Source organism: Oryzias latipes, chromosome 4, assembly GCF_002234675.1.
Source record: "Oryzias latipes chromosome 4, ASM223467v1".
NCBI lineage: Eukaryota > Metazoa > Chordata > Actinopteri > Beloniformes > Adrianichthyidae > Oryzias > Oryzias latipes.
Genome location: NC_019862.2, coordinates 6,711,128 through 6,737,032, shown reverse-complemented (window position 1 = coordinate 6,737,032; position 25,905 = coordinate 6,711,128). Strand labels below are relative to the sequence as shown.

Below are 25,905 nucleotides of genomic sequence, written 5' to 3'. Positions count from 1 at the left end.
TTAAGATTAATTTTATTCATATTTATGTCCTCCGTCATGAGAAAAATGCCACTAGAACATGCTAAGAACAAAAAATATATATTTTCCATTGGTATGAGTCAATTCCTGTCTAATTCCAGTCTTTGTGAATATATTATATGTTTATTTTCTGAATTTATCTTTTTGGAATAAATGAGTAGATTATAATCTGCTTTACTGAATTTAAAATGCATTTATTGAAAACATTGGCAATTTTATGTTGATTGAACATTATATAAAAACATAGTTTTGACACATCAGGAAATTGACATTTTGTCCAAACCAAAAAAAAAAAGTACAAATAACCGGCTAATTAAAGAATAGCCCACTTTTACATTTCCGTGAATTTACAACAGATAATAATTATCTAATGACCACTCTTTATATAAAATGTTGAAAAGGACTTACACTATTATCGAGTTTGAGGATTCCAAAAATTAGAAGTAAAAAAAAACTGGAATGTTTATATTTTTTATAAAACACTGCAAATTTCACATTTGTATTTAACATGAGTCAGAGCGAAACCACAAGAAGGGGGACCTTAAGGCAGCCTGCGTCTTCTCATTGGCTGAATTGGCACTCAGTCAAGCAGGCCCCGCCTCTTCCTCGCGACCACGCTCGGTTGTGGCGTTGGATCGAGGAGGAGTGTGGTTGGAGTGCTTAAGGCTCTCGGCCGCGATGATCTGACAGATGAAATAACGAGAAAAAAAAGAAAGAAAGCGAAGGCGGCCGTCGTCCCTCCGACAGACCATGTTCCCCAAAGGCAAAGGCACCCCGGTGCCGTCGGACAGCCAGGCCCGAGAAAAGTGAGCTCAAACGGTTCCTCCTCTGAATTTTTACCCGGGCTCGCGGTCTGTTGTTCGCTGGACGGGCTAGCTTAGAGGCGATTTCCTCCTGCCGAGAATGGAATTGAATGAACCGCTTGTCTGCTCGCCATTCCTCCTTCGAGCTCCAGTACTCTGCCCGCTCGCGGTTAGACATGTTTTTAGTCAATTTTCGGCTGTTTTTCTTATAATTTTTGGGCGTCGTTTAGCTTTTGTCGTTGACTCGTTCGTCTCCTAATTTTCGCAGCGCGAGCGCGGAAGGAGAAAACAATAACAGCGGCGCGCGACAGCACATTGTTTTCTGCCGTTTGGTAATTCCAGCCCATCAAGGCTGCTGGCGAACACACAACAGGCTGGAGAAGGTTTTTCTCTGTCACATCATGACTTTCATTTTCTTTATTTTCATAGTGCCTCTGCAGCTCCACTGCTTTTTTACCCGATTGTCGTTATGATCATTGTTGGCTGTTTAGAAGCCATTGTTCCCGGGCCTGCACGTCTCCTCCGTCCCTCCGTTTGGGAGTCTAAGACCCGCTGTTCTCTTACGTTGATGTTTTTTTTGTTTCCTGCAGGTTGGCTCTATACGTCTATGAGTATTTGTTGCACATAGGAGCTCAGAAGTCTGCACAGACCTTTTTATCAGAGGTATGTGGAATCTGGGGGGAAGGTCCATCACATTGGGTTCCCCTTTTCTAAATAAAACTCCAATTAATCAGTTAATTCAATTATCTAATTAGTTATTTAATTGACAGATCCGATGGGAGAAAAACATAACACTTGGAGAACCCCCGGGGTTCCTCCACTCCTGGTGGTGGTGAGTCTCCTCTTTTCTGAATGTCATTTGTTGTTGTTGTTGTTTATGCTTCATAACATCACCTGTCTGCAGTGTTTTCTGGGACTTGTATTGTGCTGCACCTGAGAGGAGGGAGACATGTGACCACTCCAGTGAAGCAAAGGCCTTCCATGATTATGTGAGTGAAGCAAAGTGATCTGTTCTATCTTCATTTAGCCCATTATTAAAGTAAATTATATACAGTCCATTCCACTGAAACAAACCAACTAAATAAAAATTCATTTTTTTAAATCAATGTGGGGAAATACTCACTACTACTACTATTCAACTGTCATTGACAAACACAGCTTCATACTAAAATCATAATTTCTGTCAGACTTTTCATTATAAAAAATCCTCCTCATATAATTCATGTTTACAGACACTGTGGGTCACAGTGGTTTATTTACTGGGCTTTACAACCCGAGACAAATTCAAACACTTTTAAGCTGTTGGTGGGTCAATTGTTGCCAACATCAAGCTTTATTGGCTTCTGGGAAAACCGAGCTGATGTCAGCATGTCCTGAGTCAGACCTGTCCAACGCTCGCCCTCTTTGTCCACGCGCCTCTTTCCTCAGTTATTAAGCTGAAAAAAGGTGGTCTTCCCAGAGCTCCATGTTTGTTTTAAGGTGTTCTCTGCTCCTGAGTGTGACCGTTCTCCTTAAATCACAAACGTCCTGCTGTCTTTGTGAATATGAAAGTTGGAAGATGCAGCTGTGCGTCAGGCTCTCCCAGCCTGAATGTGAGCTTTGTTTGGCTGGCATTCCTCCTGTTATGGAAACACTTTTGAATTTGCATGTTATAGTTGTTTTGCATCATCTTATGCTATTTTGAAGAAGGGAGGGTGTTTCCTTTAGCCTCACCCTTTCATGCTTTGAGTCGGTGTTGAAAACTGCATTTGTACGTCAGAGAAATGAGCTTCATTTGTTTGCAAAATTAGACGAATGCTTGATGTAGATTTAAGGACCATAACTAATTTTATCACTTTAGAAAATATATTACCTGTAAAATCATCCTCAGACTGATGGGCTCAATGACCTGATGAGTCAGTGTTGGGTTAAAATGTCGATTTTGGGTATGCTTTCGGCAGATATGGTAGCTGGGGTAACGGACCTCTTCTTTTGCTGGTGACCTAGGATCTGATCTATTTTCAAAGCATTCCCAGTGGTTTTTTTCATTATCAAAATTTCATTTTTAGTCAAAATCCAAAATCCTGTGTTGTTTTCTAAGACAGATGGTTTCTGCTGAGCAGCAGGAACTCATTAGATATCCACCTCTGAGTTGTGGGCGGGACCATTAGCAATGATGAGGCCTGCGCTCATTTCCCATCATCCCTTTGTTTCTCCCGCTAGTTTATAGCCCCTCACAACCTCAACCTAACATTTTCACTGCAACCAAAATGGCGAGCAATATCGGAGATATCCAGTATTACAGTTTAGATCCAGATTCCAGCTCAAACGAGGAAAACAAGGACGGTCATGGATCTATTTGTCTGTAAGTGGATGCATCAAAATGGAGCGGAGCAAGGTGGAGTGATTTTATTTATAAATGTCCTTTATTACCAGAAGAATGCCACAAGATCATGTTAAAACCACAATTTTTTAATGGGAGTGAGTCTTTAAGAAGGGGAACTGCACGTTTAGTTTGAGAAGCAGCCATAACTGGCCTCGGCTGCTTCTATCTTGAGTTGTTTATTTTAAAATTGACTTGTAATATTGAAAAACGGTATTTACTAGTAGCCCCCTCGTTGAAGTATTTGTTGAAATTACAGACAAAAAAGATCAGGAATACATCAGAGAAATGGATGCTATGGTTGCCTTTACCTCAGACCATGTGATACATTAAGCATATGAAGGAACAGTGTATTGCCATTGGATGCGATGTTGCTTGAGAGCTTCTGTGTGGTTAGTTCTCTCTGACATATTGTGGTTGCCCTTTGCTTGAATGTTGGCTCTCTTTGTGATCATTGGAGGGGGGGGTCAAGCCACTGCTCGTCTGTGTGCGTGGATAGCACTAGTCCTTGGACCCTCTCCTTTTGTCTAAGTGGGGGAGGTGAGTTCTGCTCTGCTAACCAGCCCTGTAACCCCCCCCCAGCATCCATACTGGGCTGACTGAACCCCCCCACCCCCACCCCGCAAGGGCTCCGTGGCGGAGCGGCTGATTGATGGCTGTCACAGCGCTGAAGTCAGACTAGAAAAGGAAAAGGGAGTGGCGTTGTGGCATATGCCCAGCATCCACCACGGCAGAGCGGCGGCGGGAATAAAAAAAGAGGAGGGGGGGAGCGTGGAGATGAGAAGGGACGGGGGGGTTGCCGTCCAGTCAGGATGCAGAATGGGCTTTTATGGTGTTGATTAATGGTTAAACATTTACAAGCTAAACATGTTGGCTGGTTGTGAGGGCTCTGTTTTTAGAGGGAGAAGCTGTTAGGAGCAGACGCTCTGGGGTCTGCAGCTGGGTGGTCCTCGCTGTAGCATGAACATCTACATCACATCTCCCTCAGCTTCTTTGAAACACACTTTTAGTCTTCTTTCTGTGTATTTTTCCTTTAAGAGTCATCCAAGTTCTTTCTTTGCTCCTCATGCTGCCCATCCCCCTTGCCCCCACGCCCCCTTTGTTTTTGCAAAAGGAGAACATCCGCCGCCATTCTGCCCTTTTGTAACCCGTGTCAGTGATTCAGGTGTTTGTTTGGCAGAGACAGCTTCATGGTTTGAAGAACACACGTGTTTATATATGCTGAATCATGATTTAGGGGAAGGGCGGTCTGCCCAGAAGCTCCCCCGGGTGATTGTAACGGAGGCCCCAAACCAGAGCTGGTAGCCTCAAGCAAGACAGAGACATCTGCTCGTTTCTGGTAGCAGAAGGTCTGTGTGGAAAAGAGGCTTTTGAGCAGAAGCAGCATCAGGCTGTACGCTGAGCACAGCTGTGGGCTTCAGAGGGATGTGATAAAGATCTGGCATAACATGTCTGGAAACTCACCGTTCACAAAGCCTCTCAGTCTGCCTAACACTTTCTGCTCCTCTGCCAGGGAACATTTTTGTGGTCAATACCTAAATACTTTGTGTGCTTGTGTGTGTGTGCGCGTGTGCATACGTCACTCCAAGAATGGGCTTCCTAAAAGCAGAACAACAAAAGCTAAAGGCTGTTCTTGTCTCATTATATCAGAGCCAGACAGCAGGAGTAAAGAACCATACAGAAATGAAGACCAACAATAGTCCAGACATTCATCTAAAACTGTGATGGAAAGTATAGTTTTATTTAGTAAAAAGTTAATTGATGTAATTCAACAATTTCTGAATAAATGATAAAACCCGCCAACTTAAATGTTGTCAACAATGAATTTTTTTTGTTGTTTTAGTAAATGTAAATTATTATATCTTCTTCAAAGATTTAAAATCAAAGCAACATAACTGCTGCTGAAGAGTTGCCTAATTATTCAGTCACTTGAATGAAAGACAGGCCACTCAAATCCAGTTCTCATTTACAGTCAATGGTTGTACACCAAACTAGCTAACCTGGTCTGTCTCAAGTTACGATTTTGCAGGTGAACCCTGGTGCGGTTCACTACAATGTGCACACAAGGTTGCCTGGTTAAATAAGACCAGAGAGAAGGGATTCTAATCATTTGGAGTAAAACTGTTTTTAATCTGTCAGAATATCCTGGCTGTTCTAAACCTACGTCATTGAATATACATTGAATAAAAACTATATTCTATGCATTTCAAACACCCAGTGTCAGAAATATTTCTGTTCATTTGTTAAAGAGCATATATTCGGGATAACAATCTCTCTATGACGCCATGACACCGAAACAGTCATCATTCCTGTCAGGAGAATAAACTGTCATTTTTTTAAATTCATATTGCAACTCACTAAGGTCACTCCCTCAAACTGACAAGTGGAGCCTCACGTTTTGTTGGTGGATCTCGTCTATCCAGAAGAAGGTTTATCCACAGAATTGTCAAATGTAAACTAGATATTTTTGCATTTTAAGCAAACTGTCATCTGATAAACGAGGGTGTAAACCATCAGAACAAAAGATGTCATCTGTGAATATAGTTTTTTTTATTCAAGATATTCTGGTATAAAATGTTTTTATTACACACATGACTTTAGTGCATGAGCTTTTTTAATCCATCTGAAAATGTTTTTAAAATCTTGATTTACAAGGTTTTAAGGAGACTAACTTAGGCTACGTTCACACTGCAGGGCCTAATGCTCAGTTCAGATTTTTTGAAAAAAGCAAAAAATTTTGCAAGGCCGTTCTCATTTCCAATTAAATGCAAATTTTTGTGACCGTGAAATGACCCAGAAATGACCCGCATGTGTTGGCGTGCAATCATGTTGTGTGTTAGGGAGGAAGGAAAACGATAATAAAAGAAGGCTTCCCCCAGAATAAATGCAATGTACTCTTTATTAACCCGTTCTGGAGAATCCTGGAGAATCTAAGGGTCCGAACGGGGAAGTAAACCCCGGAGGAGGATCTGCCTTGGGTCCCCCGCGCTTCTGACCATGGTCGAAAAGGGAGGGAAAAAAAGTCATGGTGGGAAAGGTTCAACACCACGCTCGGCCATTTCGCTGGAAATTGTTTTTAAAATCACCCGGTTGCGATAAGGGCCCTGGAGTTTGGCCTGAATAGAGCTGTCACCCTAAATATGAATCCAATCGGTGACCTCGCTTCCCTTCCACTGACTGGTCTCAGAAGCACCGTCCGCCATGGTTGTTGTTTATGTTCTAGTTCCCGCCTACTTCAACGCAGAATTATGACGTTTGTATTGTATCGGGTCGGATTCATGTGGCCTGGCCGGTCAGACGGCGGCCACATCTGAAAAGATCGGATACGTATCGGATTCAGGACCACATACCCAATTGGCCTGGGTCGCATTTGAAAAGATTGGATCTGTGTCGTTCAGACTGTCATGAAAAGATCAGGTACAGGTCGCATAGGAGCAAAGAAAATCGGAATTGGGTCGTTTCAGCCTGCGGTGTAAACGTAGCCTTATTTATGTCAAGAGGAAAATCTTAGCTTGGATGCAGATGTCATTGCTTAATTCTTTGGAGGTTGTTTTTTTAATGTTTCATGGTTTGTTGTATTTTAGCAAACAATTTGTTGGTCATAATATTCTAGTGAGTAAATATTTAAAATCCCTACAGACAAAACTGTCTTTTAGAAGATATAAACCTTTTTTACTCTTGAATCTCCTAATGCTATGAGATAATGCCAGAAATTCATCCCTCAGTGGGGAAACTAACAGATTTAGCAGAGACGGTTTGCGTTCACAGCTTCTCCAGTTGTAACATAACTCATTCATTCATCCTCTTGACCGTTTTTCCCTTTCGGGGTCACGGGGTTGCCGGAGCCTATCCCGGCCACTTGGGCGTAGGCAAGGGATGCCCTGGACTGGTCGCCAGTCTGTCGCAGGGTAGAATATCCTCAATCACACGTCCATTCACTCTCACACTCACACCTATGGTCAATTTAGAGTTGCCAATCAACCTATGAAGCATGTTTTTGGACAGTGGGAGGAAGCCGGAGATCCCGGAGAAAACCCACACATGCACGGGGAGAACATGCAAACTCCACACAGAAAGGTCCCCCATTGATGTTCTGGTTCAGGTCCCCCAGCCGGGACTTGAACCAAGGTCCTTCTTGCTGTGAGGCAAGAGCGCTAACCACTGCGCCACCGTGCAGCCCTGTGTAACATAACTGTTGTCTCTAATTAAAAAATTGAATATTCAGCCAGAAGACTGTTCATGCAGGGAGGCTAGTATTCTGGGTCAGGTAAACATAATTTTGCTGGAGACTTGACAGTATTCTTTCAATTACAACACTCGGAGTGGCCCCTCCCCCCTGCGGCATTCCAAAAAGGAAGTACCTGAGGGCTCCAAGAAGCCAAAATCCAATAGATTTCTATCGAGAAATAAACAACTGTTACCCAATCATTCTCTTGGTCAGAATAACCATGTTATTGAGATTTTCATGGTATTTTTTCTGTAGTTCAAATTATTCTATGGAAGCGATTGTGTAGCAAAATTAAAAATAAAGTCAATTCCAAAAATGCTTTTTCATTTTCAAAATCAAGCTGCATTTTTTGACTCAAAATTAAAATGAAAAAGCAATCAGCCAAAATGCTTTTTCATTTCCTTCCTCAACACTGCTCATTCTGTCACTTAATTAAAATGATAAAGAAAATGGTACTTGACATTTCACTTTAAAAAAGTTCTCTGGTAAATGTGTAGCAAAATTCATGTAGAAATGTCTAATTTGACTATTAAAATTGATTCACAGCAATGCTTTTTAATTTTCAAAATGTAAACCAGGGCGAGTCATACCAAAGACTTTAAAAATGGGACCCAATGCCTCCCTGCTTGACACCTACCGGTCCCCCAAGGGGTTGGGTCAAATGTGGAGAACAAATTTCAAATCGTCCAACAACTTCACTCCTGTTTGGAGAGAGTGGTTGCCGCAGAAACGATGGCTCAGTTTTAAGACCAATCACTGATAACTGCTAATGTCTGCCTCCAACATGGCGGCATCTGTATTGCGAAAAAGGCGACTACATTGATTTTATTTGGTTGGAGCCGTAAGTAAACCATTTTCTATGCCAGACGTCACACTTAGTCAGTTCTCAGTCAATGGTGTAAACCTGCTAGAGCAGAGGTGGGCACTCAGGGCCCCATTCCTGCATGTTTTCCAACATGCCCTTCTCTGGCATGTTCTGATTGGCTGGACACACCTGAACCAGGTAATCAGCCATAAGTAGGGCAATACTATTGGATGGACTCACCTTAACCAGGTAATCAGCCATGAGTAGAGCAAGACTATATGGAAATCATGCAGACACACCGGCCCTCAAGACCTGGAATTGCCCACCCCTGTGCTAAAGCCCTGAAGTTAGTCAAACATGTAAACCTCAGAAGTGTTTTGTTGATCATTCTTGTGGACGGACTTGTAAAACACTTTAGTGGCATTCGTGTGACTGTTTTCCTGATGGGTCCCTCTGGCAGATTTGAAGCTGTTCTCTCTCTTAACCCTTTGAAGCATGTTCACCTGATCAAGTCTATTAACTTTTTCTCAGAACTCATTTTTATGTAGTGTACTCGTGTTTTGACACGGGTGGTTGCATGAATAATTTTCTTGTGCATTGAAGTCGTGGTACTAATAAGACATTCAGGACAGACTTGTGTTGAAGCAGACTCTGACAGGCTGATGACTGTGAGGTTTTTAAATGATGGCAAAAGCTCGCTAAACGGGATCCCTTCACATTAACAGACAAGCGCAAAGCAGATTGAACAAGAGTCAACAGAGACCTGAGGTCATCACTGCAAAAACAGGTTTTGATGCAGTAACCCAACTGGAGCAGCAAGAGTGTTTTTAAGTAATTTTAGTTGGCCTAAAGCATATCAGGAGCATATCAGCCATGTTCCTCACCAGGTTTCCTACCAAACCTAATCATGATATTTTTCCTTAAATAATATTTAACAAATTGTGCTAGTCTGGTTACAGCTTTTTCGTGTATTTTAAACACATTTGGACATCATATTATGTTATGTTATATGCTCATACCTTAAGTAAGTAAAAGCTTTTGCAGTTTGATGATAATCTCAGGGTTTTTTTTTCAGCCAGATTTTCAGTTTTCTTCAAAATATAAGAATAGAATAGAACAGTCTGTTAGAAATGAGAAAATTAGACAATCTGTGTAGTTTTTGTGGATGGTTTTGCTCATGGTCTAGTCTGGTTGATATATGAGTTTTAGCTTCATGCGGGCGTTGAGACTTTCATCAGTCAAACGTGATCGTAAGTTGGTCTGAATGTTCTTTAGATGTGAGAGACTGCTCACATGCAGACGTGGAGCCATACATTGTCAGTACACAAACTCACACGCTGCAGTGTTTTGACAATCAGTGCGTCGTTTCACCTCGCTGCCTAAGCCCACTATCCCTCCCCTTTTCCTTCTCAAACATTTGGGGCTCTTTCTCTGAGACGGGAGCAGCAGCTGCAGAGACGGCTATTCGCAGGATTCAGGCTGTTACAAACTTTGTGATAGAACAGATAAACCGATAGTGCCGCAGATTTTTTTTCTCCAAGCACCGCTACTACTACGCCCCTTTGGCATCGCATCGCCCTAGAAGGACTGGTCTAGTGAAACTTTTTTTTAATAATTAAAGATTTGTCTGCGAGCCACATGTGGCCATCAAAAGAGCCAGATATGGCTCGCGAGCCATAGGTTCTCGACCCCTGATCTAGAGTGTGGCTTTAGGGCACCGTATGATAGCATCACCTGTGCCTGTAACTTTCATTATCCTTACGAATACTTCACAATACTTTTGCCACACACACAACAATGATACGTTCCATTTTCATTATGTCCCTTGAGCTAATCGTCAAGGTCTAAAAATATTTTCAGAACAGGGTTATAGATGTTTTGTGAGCTAACCCTAGCTTTAGCATCTTATAAACAGAAATGCTATTCGCACTCGGTAGAGCACTTTGGTAGCAACAGCCTTGAAACTGGTTTTGAAGTCAATGAAATTAACACCGGCTCTCTGATAAGACAAGGTTGCATATAAAGTGGATTCCTGTCTGTTATAAACTACCATTTTTTTATGTCCTATTAAATAATTGTATTTTATTTATCTATCTGCCACGTCTTGAAGTCCTGTCCGAGAAAATACTTGTCTGACATTAAACCGGGTCATGGTTGAATGTTGGTGGATGGGACATCTCATTGGCATAGCATCGTTGTCTAAGGACAACACTGTCTCCAGATCTACACTTGGATTAAACTTTCTGGTTGTTGCTGTAACTCCAGCAAGTTTATCCTCCACTTCTGTCTGGATCCTTTTAAAAATCCTCACATTTCCTGCAGCTTTATATCAGTCCAAACTAAACGCTACACAGAGGTAAAACGAAAGAAGTGGGTGTGTGTGTGTGTGGGGGGGGATTATTGTCTCTCTTACGCAAACCATAGTTGTGTGCCTCGTGGAACAAGCTTTCTTTTTTTTTTCCTTGTGGAACAAGATCCTCTTTGCTAGCTGCCGTTTTCACATCTGCACCTTACGAGAAATGGGAATATCAAGACACCCCAAAAATCTCAAAATGTTTTCACATAAAATAAATCTTCTAAAACAACAAATTCAAACTATTTTATTTAGCGCCTAGCTCTGATTGGCACCAAAGCATTTATTAAAAAATATTTTGATTTATATTCTATGTAACATATACTTTTGTATTTTATTTTTGTTTCCTGTTTATGATTGTAAACGTCTTTGCTTGTGTAGCCTATAAATGCTGTTTTATATACATCTGTGGATTTAACCTATGGTGTAACAGATTAACGCTATATTTTTTCTTTGCTCTTCTTTGATGCACAAACTGTCCGGTTCTCGGCAGAACACGGGTGCACATCCATGTTGTGCCGTTGAAACGGCAAGAATGTTGGGAGAGGAGAAAAGCAGTTCCATTATGCCTGCAGGAGAAATGCAGCGCTGCACACGCATGCCCACTCACTACCCAGCTGCGCAAGCCTGCATGCATTTGAGCCAACATATGAGAACCCTTTTTTAAATGTCTGCAATTAAACAGGAAAACCACAAAACAAGAAGCAATCCTAATCTCGCGTGTTCCCAGATTGAATCTGTGCTCCTGCAGAATCTTTGGAACAGGAATAAGCCTCAGACGGTTGATCAAAACTGCATCTTTGAATGCTTACATTTAATTTTTAAAGACATCCAAACCTGGCATAGATGGAGAATTTTCAGTATGTATATGTTTTTATCAGATTTATGAATGAGACATGATTTTTTTGTAATTAATAGTCACAGATTTGATGGTAACACGTTTGTTTGTCCTTGTTTGTTTCTTCCAGCCAGACAGAAGAAAATGACTGTCAGTTTGTTGTGCGGCTCTGGTTGTAGTCCTGACATCATCCTTCAGCTCACATTTGGATGACTTGTCTGGGCAGTTCTAATCTTGAAAAACAAGTTGTTTTATATGTGCAGCCGTTCTGCTGCAGTTTAACTGAACAGCTGTGGTGGTTTTGTTGGCTTTAGAAATGTAGCAAAGGAGTTGCAGCTTTGAGTTGGTCGTCTTAGAGTAAATATGAGCTTTCCAACGAAAGACGTGCGATTAAATTAAATGTAATAGCAAAGAACAGTTTCAAATTGATGAAAAACATGAGTGGCAGTTTCTACATTGAGTAACTGGGAGTGTCTCACCTGAAGCAGCTTCCTGACAGCTTTGAGAAGAGCCCATAAAGCAAACGGTGTTATGTTCATTTATAAAGCAGGAAGGAAGCTGTTAGATGTTCAATATCTGTAATAAATCTTGTTATCTAATTCATTTCCAAATGTTAACGGTGTTAACATCAATAATAATGTAGTATTTTGAAGGCCCACTCGGGTGAAAATTGTGTTTTTGGTGTTTTTAACATGTACTTATGGCATTTCTCTGACAATGGTGGACATAAAAAGAAACTTAACCTCAAAAGTGCATTTCTGAGCATTTCTTCGTTCAAATCACTGTAAATCAGGAGCAGATGAAAAAATGTCGTTTGAAAAGATCATATTTGTGATGGGAAAAATACGCACAAACTACTCCGCCCCGTTCTGGCGCATCTACTTGCAGACAAACAGATCCATGAACGTCTTTGTTTTCCTTGTCTGAACTGGAATCTGGATCTAAACAGTACGGCTAGAAATCGCTGACATTGCTCACCATTTTTGTTACACTGCTACACAGGACACAGGTCTTTTTATTTTTGTCTCAAAACGACATAATCATAATGAAAAGACCACTGGAAACACTTGGAAAATATATCAGAAGATGATCAGAGTGGGACTTTAAAGCAAAATGCAGCTGAATCCAGTGCCTCTCGCCCAGGAAAAAGGACCGTAAACTGCTTTACAGTGTTTGTTTAAATAAACTATGCTCAGTTAATTCCAGCCAAAAAAAAGGTGAAACTATGAGGTGAAAAACTGTAGCAGATGTGATCTATATTTCTATTCAACTAAATTAATACACTCATCATCCATTTTTCTGAGTTTATACGTTTGCTTTTAGACGAATGCTATAAAATAGTTCATTGTAAAACACTAGTAGGTAATGCGAGTCACAAGTTCATCATTTTCAATTTATCCTTAAAATAAGCTAAAATAAAATTAACACCTTCAACAAAAAAGGAAATGTCTTAAGTAAACAACAAAATGGGTAGTTTTTGCAATTCAGTTTTAATCTCCAAATATTATTTTATTTCTGAGCTTTGGAACTTTTTCTTTTCTCCTTCTTTGTCGTCATGTGAACAGTATTTACTGCAGAAAAATCAGGTGGTTTCTAGTGGGTTAAGCTACCTATCCTGAAAAAAATAAAAACTTCTGATTTTGTTTTATTTTTTTAAACAGTATCACAGAAAATATATAATTTTTCCTTTTAGATCCATTTAGAATCAAATAAAAAAAATTCCCACTTCGATCTTCTGATTTATTTTTCAAAGTGTTCCCAGTGATCTTTTAAATAATATTTATAATTTAACCAAAATCCCCAAATCTGTGTTGTTTTCAAGGACATAGTTTCTGCAGAGCAGCAGGAGTTTGTTACAAATTCACCTCTGAGTTGTGGGGGGGAACTGTTCGCCCCCTACCCCCTTCCCCTCCCTGTTGCTGAGACTTCGGAGCTACACCCGGCATGTTTTCTACATCACAAATACGATCTTTTTCAGACAGCATTTTTTCGTCTGCCCCTGATTCACAACGATTTTACTAAAGAAATGCTCAGAAATGCAATTTTAATCATACTTTTCTTTATAAATGTCCTCCGTCATCAGAAAAATGCCACGAGAACATGTTAAAAACCCCATTTTCTTGAAGTGGGTCTTTAAATCCTATTTTTAAAAATTGGTTTTGCTGTTAAAGGGTAGTTTGCTTCATTTTAACAGTTTGAACGTTTTTTTAAAGTAGGTTTTAGCTCTATTCTGTTTTTCACATTCCATTTCAGTGTTTTATTTCATACTAGTTTGGTTGTGAGGTGAAGCTGAGGTTCCCTCACAGAAGTATCTGCAGCATCCACGCTGCTTCTGCTTGAATGATTTGTCTGTTTTGCACTTAGCTGATTTTTCTGCACCGTCCTGTAACACCACCCAGCGAAGGGGGGTGGGAAACGGGGTGCCCATGTCACGGTGGCGCTCAAATCTGATCAGATGCGATTTTTCCTGCTGGTCTCACTTCTGCTCCCACTGAGGAATTTCACACAGAGCCATGCAGGAGCAGTCTGAGCTGATATAATTAGGGAAGGTGCAGTCGATAAAAGGGAGTGTGTTGGCTGTTGGAGGGGGGATGCAGGTCTGCGTGGAGGCTTTAGAGCTTCATGTGAGCGTGGATGCTGATGTTTGTGATTGTTGCTTGTTTGCCTGCATCTGTGCTTCAGGATGAGCAGGCGGCGCATTAACAAATGGAAGGGAGGGTGGTGTTCTCTGGAAGCTAAACCCCACAGTTCAGAAGACATTAGCTCATCTCAGATTGCTTCAGCTGCAGGGAAGAAAAATTCAGTCAATTAGGAGCGTGTGACCAAAGCAAATGGCACATTAGTGAATTAGGGCTGTGGTTTGAGCAGGAAATAGGCCCCGCTCACCCCTGCTGTGCAGCAGCACTTTGCAGCCACTGACTCGGTGCATCCCACTGATATTTATCTGATCTGCTGGATCCTAATCAGCAGGGCTCAGACCTCAATAAAGACCCCATTAAACCCTCACTGAGGTCTCCAAAAGCAGCAGGGCAGTTTGTTAAATTGTGTTAAGTGTTAAAAGACATTTTGTGGAACTGTGTTCACCTTTGTGCACCAATGACTGTCCCATTTCAAAGATGGGTCTTCTCACCTTTCTTTGATACAAACGTTAAATGATTTTAAAAAAAAAACCAGAAGAAAGTCTTAAAGTCAGCTGACGAAATGAAGCACAGTGGGAGGTTTTCATGTTCTCGTTTGCCTCTTCTTCTCAGAGCGCAGCAGCAGCCCCCAGCCCAGTGATGGGAGGAATGCCCCCTGGTGAGGGGATGCCAGGAGGGCCTATGCCGCCAGGCTTTTTCCAGGTAAGTCATCCAAAAGGCAAATATTTACCTAAAGAACGGTTTTTGGCGCATCCTGTTTTTGAAGTTCAATAGCTTTAAAATCATAATAAATATCATTTTCATGAAAGGACACAAATGATTGAACTTGTTTTCCAACAAACCCATCAGTGTTCGTAAAACCGTCTGTTTGTTGTGTTGCATGCAGCTCTTTCCATCTCTGTGCATGTGCGGCCATCCCTCATTTATCAAGAGTTGTATTCTAAAAATACCCGCCGCGATAGATGAAATCCACAAAGTAGTCAGCTTTAACTATAGATGTTTTAAGGCTGTAAATCCATCACACTTCATTCACTGACATGAACAGACTTTTCTCTCTTGTTTGAACTTTCAAAGTTCAAACTTTTGTAGAAAAAGTCACATGCATCCCTACGGGGGGTGGACCCGTGCAGGTTCTGCGGGTTTTGTGTTGTCTGGGTCTGTGGAGGGTCGTAGAGAGGAGCGGCTGCATCTTAAGAGGACTGCAGGTGTGTCGGGCAGTTCCCTTGAGGCTCGTACGGTCAGCTCAAGGGACGCCATGAAAATGGAACGAACCCTTATCGTGCGTGTGGTATGTGTATTATGAAGTTTTCGTAAGGATAATGGGTGATGCTGTTGTACAGTGTCCTTACGCCACACTGTAGTCATTAGTAAGTTATGACCACAGGTGAATGCCGCACACACGGGTGTGCACGTCATACACAAGTGCCTATGGACGCCTGTAGGATGTCCACACAAACTGCACTCGGATTGTCTAAATTCCTGATTTCTATCAGTCAGGCTGTAGCAAGGAGCGTGCACGTATCACGTGAACAGCACTAACGGGCTCCTTTTGCAGTCCACAGGATTTTGGGGGGGGCTGAAAAAAAATGAAAAGTTGGTACGACACGCCTGCATCTCACCTACTTTCATCCTTACATATTGAAGTGTTCACTACGATCTGTTGCCAGCAGCATGACTGTAGAAAAAGATCATGAACATTTTCTCTCTACGGGTTCACTGCGTGGTCTACCACCTTGATATTTACTGCCTGGCCTGTACGGGGTTAACAAATGTTCACCTCATATGTATCTACATATAAGGTCAGTAAGGCATAAGTCCAGATAGCGCTGATAGATTAACTTAAATCTATCATGCTGAACACAAGACACAGCATATTGAGGAGATCGATTGCAATCAGGATACAGAACACAATACACTGTCAAAAGAAAGATTTAAAAAAATTCTGAAAAGAATATCAGCACCTCAGGAAGTTGAAGTTTTTGCAGACACCTGACTCATTAGAAGCAGAATAAAACTGCAATATTAGCCCCCGAGTGAACCGTGTCAGCCAGTTTACAATGCACTGGAAGCACTGTGAGTCACTGCCATCATTCTAATACCAGAAGACATTTTGAACACATTTGCGCTCATGCTTTTCATGGAGAAAAAGGCGACGGCGTAGGCTTAATTACAGCCCTCACTCTCAGATGAGCAACATTAACATGGTGGTGTTTAGTGTTGTTATGAAGCTAATTGCACAGAGCTTAATTGATGCTGTTAATTGAAGGAAATTAGCACTGATAACACGCTGCATGCAGGAGGCTTCTCAGTGTTTTTGACTGACAGGCAGAAGCACACACATCCTCCCCATCTCCGTCTCTTTTCTTCAGGAATTTCATTTGCTTCTTCCCCTCTGCCTAGTTCCACTTTAACTGTTTGCTGTTTGTACGTTGGCGCATTATTTTTGTGTATTTGGCCCAAAACCTTTGTTCTTGCATTCCAGCTGTCCTCTGGCCTGCAGTAACCCTCTCTCTGCTTTCTCTCGCACCGTCTTTCTCCTCTTCATCTCAACCCCCACCCCTCCTGTCCTGTCCTCCCCCTGCGTCTTAAATTCGAGTGACTCTGCAGGGTCCTCCTGGTCCTCAGGGCTCTCCTCACCCCCAGCCTCCTCCCCCTAACAGTATGATGGGACCTCACAGTCAGGTAAACGCTGCATTTCTTCCTCGCTCCTCCTCTTTTCCTGCGGTTTTGGCGTCTGCACTTACCTGGTGAAGCTTGTGCGTCACGTCATGCTTTCGCCTTCATCTCAGCTTATGCTTGAATTGGGATTAAATGAAACTGCAGTGGATCTTCCACTGAACATGTCTGCTCTCCGTTCAACTCTCAAGGAGCAACTCTGCTTTTGTTGTAGTCCTTCATGTCGCCTCGCTTTGCTGGAGGACCAAGAGGCCCTCCCATGAGGATGGCCAACCAGGTATGTAAAAAAAAAAACTAACTGTTCACAAACATTTAAATATTATTTATCACATATTTTTAATCTGATGTCAGAATTCAATCAGAAAATCCCAATCTACATGTTTTGGTCTTTTATCTGATTTTATTTAGGAAAATTTACTTTTAAAGGTCCTGTTAATTTTGACGTCAGACCTGTTTTTGGTAAACAATGCGGCGCTAACAGTCATAGCGTTAGCTTTGCTAATGTAGGAACAAATATTTCTCCAAAAAAAATGCCTTGTTGTGGAGAAATAGTTTTGTTGACACATGTGCAAATGTAAAACTGTGAATCAAATGGGATACACGCAGATGCATAACAGCAATTATTCGCCTTTTGAGGAGAAATCCCAGTTTAAAGGCCCGTTCACACCGGGACGAATTTCGCCGGCGATTTTCGCCAACGTTTAACGCCTCGTCACTAAACAAAGGGCACCAATGTGAGTGTGCACACCGACGCGCAAAAACGCCACGCGTCAAAGCGTCACTTTTTTAAAGAACGCCTCGGGTTCGTTTTTTTTTTTCCGACACATCGCGTCAAAATCTATTCGACCAATGAGAATGGCGCTTTTGCACACGTGTCTGGAGCTTCTGAAGTTACAGTAAAACACAACTTGGGGGCGCTCAAACACAAAACTGCCTTGCTGAGCACACATACCAGCGAAGAAGATAGACGCCGAGTTGCATCTACACAGCAGCGAAGAAATAATGACGGACATTCTAAAATATCCCCGAACCAAGCACCAGTTGGAGCAACCGGTGCTTGAAATATTCATGTTTTCTTTGTATGATACTGACAAGCGCGTAAATACTTGCTCTCTTCTTCTGAGGGAAAAGCGACTTTAAGAAGCGTAAAGTTGCGCAGCGCCACCTTGTGTACAGGAGTATTTCTGTTTACATTGAGCGCCATCTAATGTCAGGGAATGAAATTGCATGTTCGCTCAGCTCATCGTCAGCGAAAATCGCCTGGGTGTGAACACAAAAAACGTGGCGAAAAACGCTAGCGAATAACGCCTGGCGAATATTCGTCCCGGTGTGTACGGGCCTTTACTCTGAAATGTAATTTTTTATTGGTATCAGATTCAAGTCCCTCTCTGATTATCTTCTGATCTATTTTTCAGTGTTCTTTTTACGCCGATTATGCCATTATTAGCTAAAATAAAAAAACTTTTGTCGTTTTCTACAACATAGTCTCATAGACCCGGTCCATGAAGTTGGATGGATCAGAGCAAAGCGGAGCAGGGAGCTTGTGGCCCCGCCCACAATATTTTCTACATCACAAATACGATCTTTTTCAAATGGCTTTTTTTCATCTGCTTAAGAAATCTAATATAGATTAGATGCTTGGTAAATAGGCTCATTGCTTGTATCTGAATCAGAAGTTTATTCTGTCTTGTGTTCACCTGGTAGCCCCCAGGTGGAGGACCGGGTCCCCATCCCATGTTACCCAACATGGACCCGACACGACAAGGTAAAAACCAGTCTGCAACTATGTCTGCAAAGGATTCACACGGCCAGTTTCTAAGAAAGTTCCCATGAAATTCTTTTGCCTTTTCTAGGTCATCCGACTTTGGGGCAAATGCAGAGGATGGGTGGCCCCCGAGGCATGGGGCCCATGGGGCCTGGCCCTCAGGTAAGGCCCCAACACGTTCTGTTGGTGGTCTTTTCCATGTGTTCTCCATTTTTAAAAGCGTCCCTTTTGAAGAGTGTGTTTGATCTCCTCAGAGCTTCGGTGGTGGGATGAGGCCCCCACACAACAGCATGGGCCCCGGCATGCCAGGAGTAAACATGTGAGCTGCCTTCACAAACAGATGCATGGAAATGCAGAAAAATGAAAGCACTAACAAATGTCTCACCATCCAGGGGCCCTGGAACTGGTCGACCGTGGCCCAATCCCAACAATGCCAACTCTGTGAGTAATGATGCTCAAACAGAACCTTTTCCCGCGTCTCGCCTGTGCAGTTCTAATGTGGGATATGGTGTTATGTGTCAGAGCTGGACAGACCTTCATAATCGGATCAAGATGATCAAATGATGGACGAGTCCGAAAAAGGCTTTAAACTCTTGTTTCTTTGCTTTCAGATGCCTTACTCATCACCCTCTCCCGGCGCCTACGGGGTGAGAACTTTATCCCAACAACATTTTTATTCCACAGAAACCTCAATGCTAAAAAATAGTTCTTCCTTATGTTTGTGGTTGCTTCTCCATAGGGGCCATCTGGAGGTGGGGGTCCTCCAGGAACTCCCATCATGCCTAGCCCTGCAGGTCAGAACTTCCCTCAGCTTTTTAACACTTCTGCTCGTCTTTTGAGACTCACGCTGTGACGTCTGCGCCTCTTCCAGACTCGAACAACTCTGGCGACAACCTGTACACCATGATCAACACTGGACCTGGAAACCGAAATAATGTGAGAGCTCAACCTTATCGATGTGTTGTTAGGAGTTTCACTTTCTACATGTATGTGGTAAGAGCTGCCATCTTTGTCATAGAAAACAACAATTCTAGTTTTAGTTTAGACACTTCAGCTGCAAAACCAGGAAACTGCCCTTCATGAAAACCGTTTTCATACTTTAATTCTTCCTCAGACCTCAGACGTGTTTGTGTTGTATTAACCTGCTCTCGTCTTTCACAACATTGCATAACGGTGGAAATTGGTCGGATAAAACTGATCAATACACACATTATCCTTAGCCGTATCTTGTTGCAACTGAACTGGAAAAAAAAAAAAACTCAGAACAGAGCAAAAACGATGCCGCTTTTCTACAACAAACCTCGACTTTGTTCTTTCCAGATATCTCCATTGTTTTTTGTTTTTAAAATAAATATTTTATTAATTAAAAGCAGAAAAACGCGTGGACAATAAAGCTATTTGATTTGATTTCCTTTCATTAAAAAAAAAAACAAAGTAAAATTAAATATTAGGATAAACAGAAAGTGATAAAGTGCTCGGAAAAGGAATTCTTTCAAGAAGAATCGTATTCGTATATACGCTGAACAAAAATATAAACGCAACACTTTTGTTATTGCTCCCATTTTTTATGGTATGAACTCAAAGATGTGAAACATTTTCCACATACACAAAATAACCAGTTCTCTGAAATATTGTTCACAAATCTGTCTAAATCTGTGATAGTGAGCACTTCTCCTTAGCCAAGACAATCCATCCCACCTCACAGGTGTGCCATATCAAGATGCTGATTAGACAGCATGATTATTGCACAGGTGTGCCTTAGACTGGCCACAAGAAAAGGCCACTCTGAAATCTTCAGTTGTATCACACAGCACAATGCCACAGATGTCGCAAGTTTTGAGGGAGCGTGCGATTGGCATGCTGATAGCAGGAATGTCCACCAGAGCTGTTGCTAGGGAATTGAATGTCCATTTCTCCACCATAAGCGTCTAAGTTATTTTCATGGTTCATTTTCCCACCCGGAAGTAAAACGACTCAAAATACGGCTTTGGGTTTGTTTATGGTGAGGACCAAGGATAAACAACCCAAAAGTTTATAGAAGCCCTTAGTCTGCTTGAACTGTTGATGCTAACATTTCAGCTAAAGTTTTGATTTAAGTCAATTTAAGATGATTTGTTACATTTGGTCGTATACTGAAAATGTATTTTTTTTATTTTTAGTAATAAAAAAATGTTTTTATACAACGTTTAGTTAAAATTGACCAGAAGTGGAACTTTTCTTATAAAAATTAGAATTCTTACATTTTTACATTTAAAACAGATTTTCCATGGAAATATAAGAAATAGATTTTAAAGAAAAGTCCTAAATGATGGTTAGATGCTGCGGCACGCCGTCTGCTGCTTTAAATCAGCCTGAAACCTGCAGCCCTTCTGTTCTACTCTGAGTTCCTTGGCGGTTGAAGAAACCACTGCTGGGTTTCTTCTGGTCCAGAGTGTGCTGGGAGTGCGTCCGCCTGTGGATGACCCTCTTTTACGTTGGCTCCATCACAGTTCACGTCCAACTCTTAAGAAACATTTGGAACGGATGAACAAACTAAATCAGATCCACCTGGAAGGACAGCGGGGCCACACTGGCTCTGATAAGTAATGATGCCTTTTCCTCTGGCAGTTCCCAATGGGCCCCGGCTCTGATGGGCCCCTGGGAGCCATGGCTGGGATGGAACCACACCACATGAATGGATCACTAGGTAACACACTGCTGTTTATCTGCTCTCCTCATTCTAAGGAGAGGAGTGAAATCACAGAAACCCATTTCTACTTTTCTTGTCGTCTCTCCTGCAGGATCTGGTGATTTGGATGGAATGAACAAGGTAACGGCAAAACCGTCCCGTCTTCATAATCCGATCTGTGGTGACAAATCAGGATAAGCTTAAAGTGAAGGAAAAAGCAAAAAAAAAAATAGACAAAAATCTGAAAACAGTTAAAAACTCAAAAGTATGCATTGTAAACGTGACAAAAATATTAGTTACTAGTAACTTGAAAAAAATACTTTGATTAAAAATAAAAACTATAGACCTAAAACTGTTACCGAATGTTGTTTTGAATTGACATCTTCACTTTAAGTTCTCAATTTACAGTTTTAGACTTCTTGTTTTTGCCTCATTTTATGTGTGTGTGTGTGTGTGTGTGGGGGGGGGCTTTGAGCACATTGGCTACTGGGACATGATTGACATCTGGTTATAGAGGTTGTGGTGACGTCATTTTCACGCCAGAACAGCGTTTGTTGTTGTTGTCGTCCCTCTGATGTGACCTACAGTAGTGATGATGCTCTTCCAAAGTTTGGTACAGGAAATGACGTCACCATAACCTCTATCACCCAATGTCCATCATGCCCCAGCAGTCGCCAATGCATTCAAAGCCCCGCCCCCACATAAAATCAGGGCAACTACAAAAACACAAAACCTGAACTGAAACTGTATATTGAGAACTAAATGTGAAGAAGAAGAGAAACAAAGAAAACTTGACAAAAGCAAAAATTGAAAATGCAGCGTTCGCTCAGCTGATCGCAGATTTTTTTCAGTGTAATTTAACATTTTTCCGTCTCTCCTGTACAGATTGAGATGTACATAAATCTTTAAACACGATCAGACCTTTTACATTCTATAATCCAGGACTTATTTTTCTATGAAGCTTTGAACTTTGAAGGTTTAAAGGAGAGAGAAAAATGTAAAAAGGCTCTACAGCTTTAAAACATCTGGAATTCTACTTGGCAGATCTGACCTGTCGCAGGTTATTTTTAGAACAGATAAATTAGGGAACAGCAGCTAGAAATAAACATTTTCTTCAGTTTGGTTACCAAACAAGTTTTCAGTCAGTATTTCTTTAAATCGACATTTCTTTTCCGTTTAAAGTGACTTTGGAGTTTAAAACTGTTTTCAAATTATTTAATTTTGTTTTATTCAAATTTACAGTCGGATTTTTCATTCACCTAAACCTGTTAACACAGAAGACGCCTAAATAAGGCGTTCTCTTTGACACACCATAACCGTTTACACAATCGACGCAGAAAAAAGTGGCCTTTTGTTTCGGGTTTGTGACCTTATGCAACCCCGATATGCAACAAGTTACTAACGTAAAGCGGTTGCATGAAGGCGCTTTTCTCTGCGTTGGAGTCCTCTGGAATGGCGTTTATTGCATACACGGTTGAAGAGTGAGGCTAGTCGAGAGAATGTCAACACACTCAACCTAAAGCTCCGGTTCAGGAGGCTTACGCTGATCTTAATGTGAGGTGAAGTGCTACACATAGAAAGAAAAGAAGAAAAAACGCCTTTTTGTGTTCTTCTAGAATTCTCCAAACAATTTAAGTGGCATTAGCAATCCTCCTGGGACCCCACGGGATGACGGAGAGCTAAGTGGAAACTTCCTCCACTCCTTTCAGAGCGAGAACGTGAGTGTGTCTTCTCATCTGTCGCAGTTCGTCACAAACGCCAGACAAGAAGTCAAGTTTCTTTTTTAACACTTTGAACACGTCTTTCTGTCTAAAAACGGCATCATCGTAATTAAAAGACGACTGGGAACGCTTTGAAAATAGCTGATCTGAGGGGGACCTTAAGTTTTCGCTGTAAACCTGCGCGCAGCAAGACGCCATCTCTTCATTGGGACTCGAGCTGCCGTTTGGGGTAACGTTCTTCCTCTTTGTTTCCTCAGTATTCTCCAACCATGACGATGAGCGTGTGATTTTACCCCCTCAAGCCCCCGCCCAGCATTATTGCCACCATTCCAAGGATCTGAACTCACAAGGCCAAACACTTCAGCGCCAAATCAGGGACACGCGCCATTTCACTTCCACACTAATGCCAGAGAAAGCGAAAATGTCTGGCGTCTTCAGCTCCTCACTCAAAATGAAGGACATCGTCTCCCATTTCCCACAATCCCACGGTGTGACAAAACCAGCTTCTGAGGCGTTTGTGGTCTCTGTAGAACCCGCCCCGCCCACCCACCGGTCTCCCCAGCGAACCAGGAAAAAAAAGGTTTACCTCTCGTGCATTCTCGTGACGGCTGTGTGGTGGGGGGTGCAGGAAATGTCAGCTTTTGTCTCTTAACACTGGAGAGTGTGCTTATGCATTGTGAGCTTGGAAAGTCATTGTTTTGTTTTACTTTTCGCCGTGCTTTCTTTCCCAAATGTTGGGCAACATAGGACTTTAATTCCACCTTTAATAATTATTGTAATTACTCCCAACCCCCGCCCCCAATACCTCCTCCACTTGTTAAGTTTTTCCTGCTTAATAGGTGAGAATTAATGAAAGAAAAATGATTTTTATTTGGACAGACTGTCAAAATAAAAGCCATATTTATTTAAGTGAAAAAATCAGTGATTGACTTTTATTGTGATGGCTAGCTGTCAAAATAAAAGCCTTATTATTTTACTTAATTAACAGAAAAGGTGATGGGTTTTTATTGTGATGGTTCTCTGTCAAAATAAAAGCCATATTTCTTTCACTTCATTAAAATAATAAGTGATAGACTTTTATTGTGATGGTCCAATATCAAAATAAAAGCATATTTCTTCAAGTGAAAGAATGAATGATTGACTTTTATTGTGATGGCCAGCTGTTGGAAAAAGCCAAATAAATAGAAAAAGTGGCAGTTTTTTGATGTAACAGTTTGCTGTCAAAATAAAAACTCTGTCACTGATATTAAAGAATAAATATTGTAATGGCCTAGTGTCAAAATAAAAGCCATATTTATTTTACTTAATTAAAAGACTAGGTGACAGGCTATTATTGTGATGGTCCACTGTTAAAATAAAAGCCATATTTTTTTTCCTGGAGTGAAAGAATAAATGGCCGATTTTTATTCCGATGGCCTACAGTCAAAATAAAAGCCACAGTTACTTCACTTAATTATAGAAACAAGTCATGGGCTTTTATTGTGATAGGAAGATGTCAAAATAAATTCCATATTACTTTAACTTAATACAATAAGGGACAGATTTTTATTGTGATGTTCCCCTATAAAAAAGCCAAATTCTTCACCAATTAAAATAATATGGAACCGACTTTTATTGTGATAGTCTGCTGTCAAAATAAAAGCCATATTTCTTTTACTGAATTAAAAAAGATTTAGTGACAGACTTTTATTGTGACAGTCCAATGTCAAAATAAAAGCCATATTTCTTTCACCTAATTAAAAGAATGAGTGACGGACTTTTATTGTGATGGTCCACTATCAAAATAAAAGCCATTTATTTCCCTGAAGTGAAAGAATAAATGACAGACTTTTGTTTTGGTGGCCCGCTGCAGTGCCCAAATGGTTCCCCACGGGGTCACCTGGGACCCCTCCATCGGCACAGCGAGGGAAGCGAGTGCATGAGTGCTGAGGGTCTGTGTACAACATACTACCTAGTGCTGCTCCTCTGTATGGACACCTGCTTTAAGATGTGGCGTGTATCTTTACCTGCCTGTGCTTAACACTCTGTGCTCTTCATCCTGGTCGCCCGCCGTCGTGTTGTCTGTTTTCCTTCAGTTTCGATGAGACGGCCGTTTTAACGTCCTCCATCATGGTTGTTCAGGCTTCCCTCCTGTATCACCCCCCCCCCCCCCCCCCCCCTTGCCCACCCATATATTTTTTATATTTTGATACAGACTTTGACTACATATATTTGCCCCAGTTATCCAGCTAGTCAAAGCTTTTTAAACTGATTCTAGTAGGCATCAATATTAACTTAGCAGCAGTCTTGTAAATGTGATGAACAATTTGTTTTATTTTTTTTTCTGTGAACATTATACACATCTGTTCTATGTTGCCTTTATTTGCTGAATTCTTTTTAATTTTATTTGAGGAAAGATTGCTTGTTAATATAATTTTACAATAACTTATTTTACGGTGTCTCTTTTATGGATTCCCAAACTTTTGTTTTTCCATTTTTACCTGATGTTAACCTGTGAGACGCATAGAACCGAGCGTGACGCCGCCATGTTTAGTCTTTGGTTGAGGGTGCAAATCTGCAAAAAGGAGTTGATTCTGGCGCCGTGCCTGGCTGTCTACAGTGCAGCCAGAGGATGCAGGATTCAACGGCGGTCTACGCCGACTAAAGGAAATCCTGGAGCACGAAGGCACCTTTATGACGGAGGAAACGCTTCTCAGTTTTCCGTCTCATCAAGCTTCCATACGCGAGTTCAACCCGAGAAGGAATTCACTGATCGCCGCCGTCACTCCTGCCTCCAATCAGCTGAAAGACATTAGATCTAAATTTGAGTTTTTTTTCTTCTTTTTCTGTTGAAAGGAAAAAAATTGACTTCTAGCAAACATCAGGCTTATCCTTACCATAGAATAGATTCTACAGAATTTGTAATCATTTATTTAATGTATTGATGATGTAGACCTCAGATTCCTGATTTATTTACAGACGCCTGACGTGCTCCTTGCTCAGCTCCAGGAAAATCCAATCGGATCAATATAATGAGAATTTAACAAAAG

At 41.4% G+C, this 25,905-nt stretch overlaps 1 protein-coding gene across 2 annotated transcripts; it reads left to right on the top strand.

Moving 5' to 3' along the window:
• Positions 1 to 634: 634 nt before the first annotated feature.
• On the top strand, positions 635 to 25,304 carry LOC101165795 (single-stranded DNA-binding protein 3). Of its 2 annotated transcripts, XM_004067671.4 has the most exons (18): positions 769 to 824; positions 1,412 to 1,484; positions 1,592 to 1,653; positions 1,726 to 1,810; positions 14,659 to 14,748; positions 16,654 to 16,728; positions 16,937 to 16,999; positions 18,427 to 18,487; positions 18,576 to 18,649; positions 18,742 to 18,806; positions 18,880 to 18,928; positions 19,099 to 19,134; positions 19,227 to 19,281; positions 19,359 to 19,423; positions 21,095 to 21,173; positions 21,268 to 21,296; positions 22,772 to 22,873; positions 23,134 to 25,304. In XM_004067671.4, the coding sequence occupies exons 1-18, from the start codon at positions 769 to 771 to the stop codon at positions 23,161 to 23,163; spliced, it is 1,149 nt and encodes a 382-aa protein (XP_004067719.1). In that variant the 3' UTR covers positions 23,164 to 25,304. The 2 variants fall into 2 exon arrangements, with proteins under 2 accessions (XP_004067718.1, XP_004067719.1); XM_004067670.3 differs by lacking the exon at positions 16,654 to 16,728 and having other exon boundaries at positions 635 to 824; positions 23,134 to 23,163.
• Positions 25,305 to 25,905: the final 601 nt, after the last annotated feature.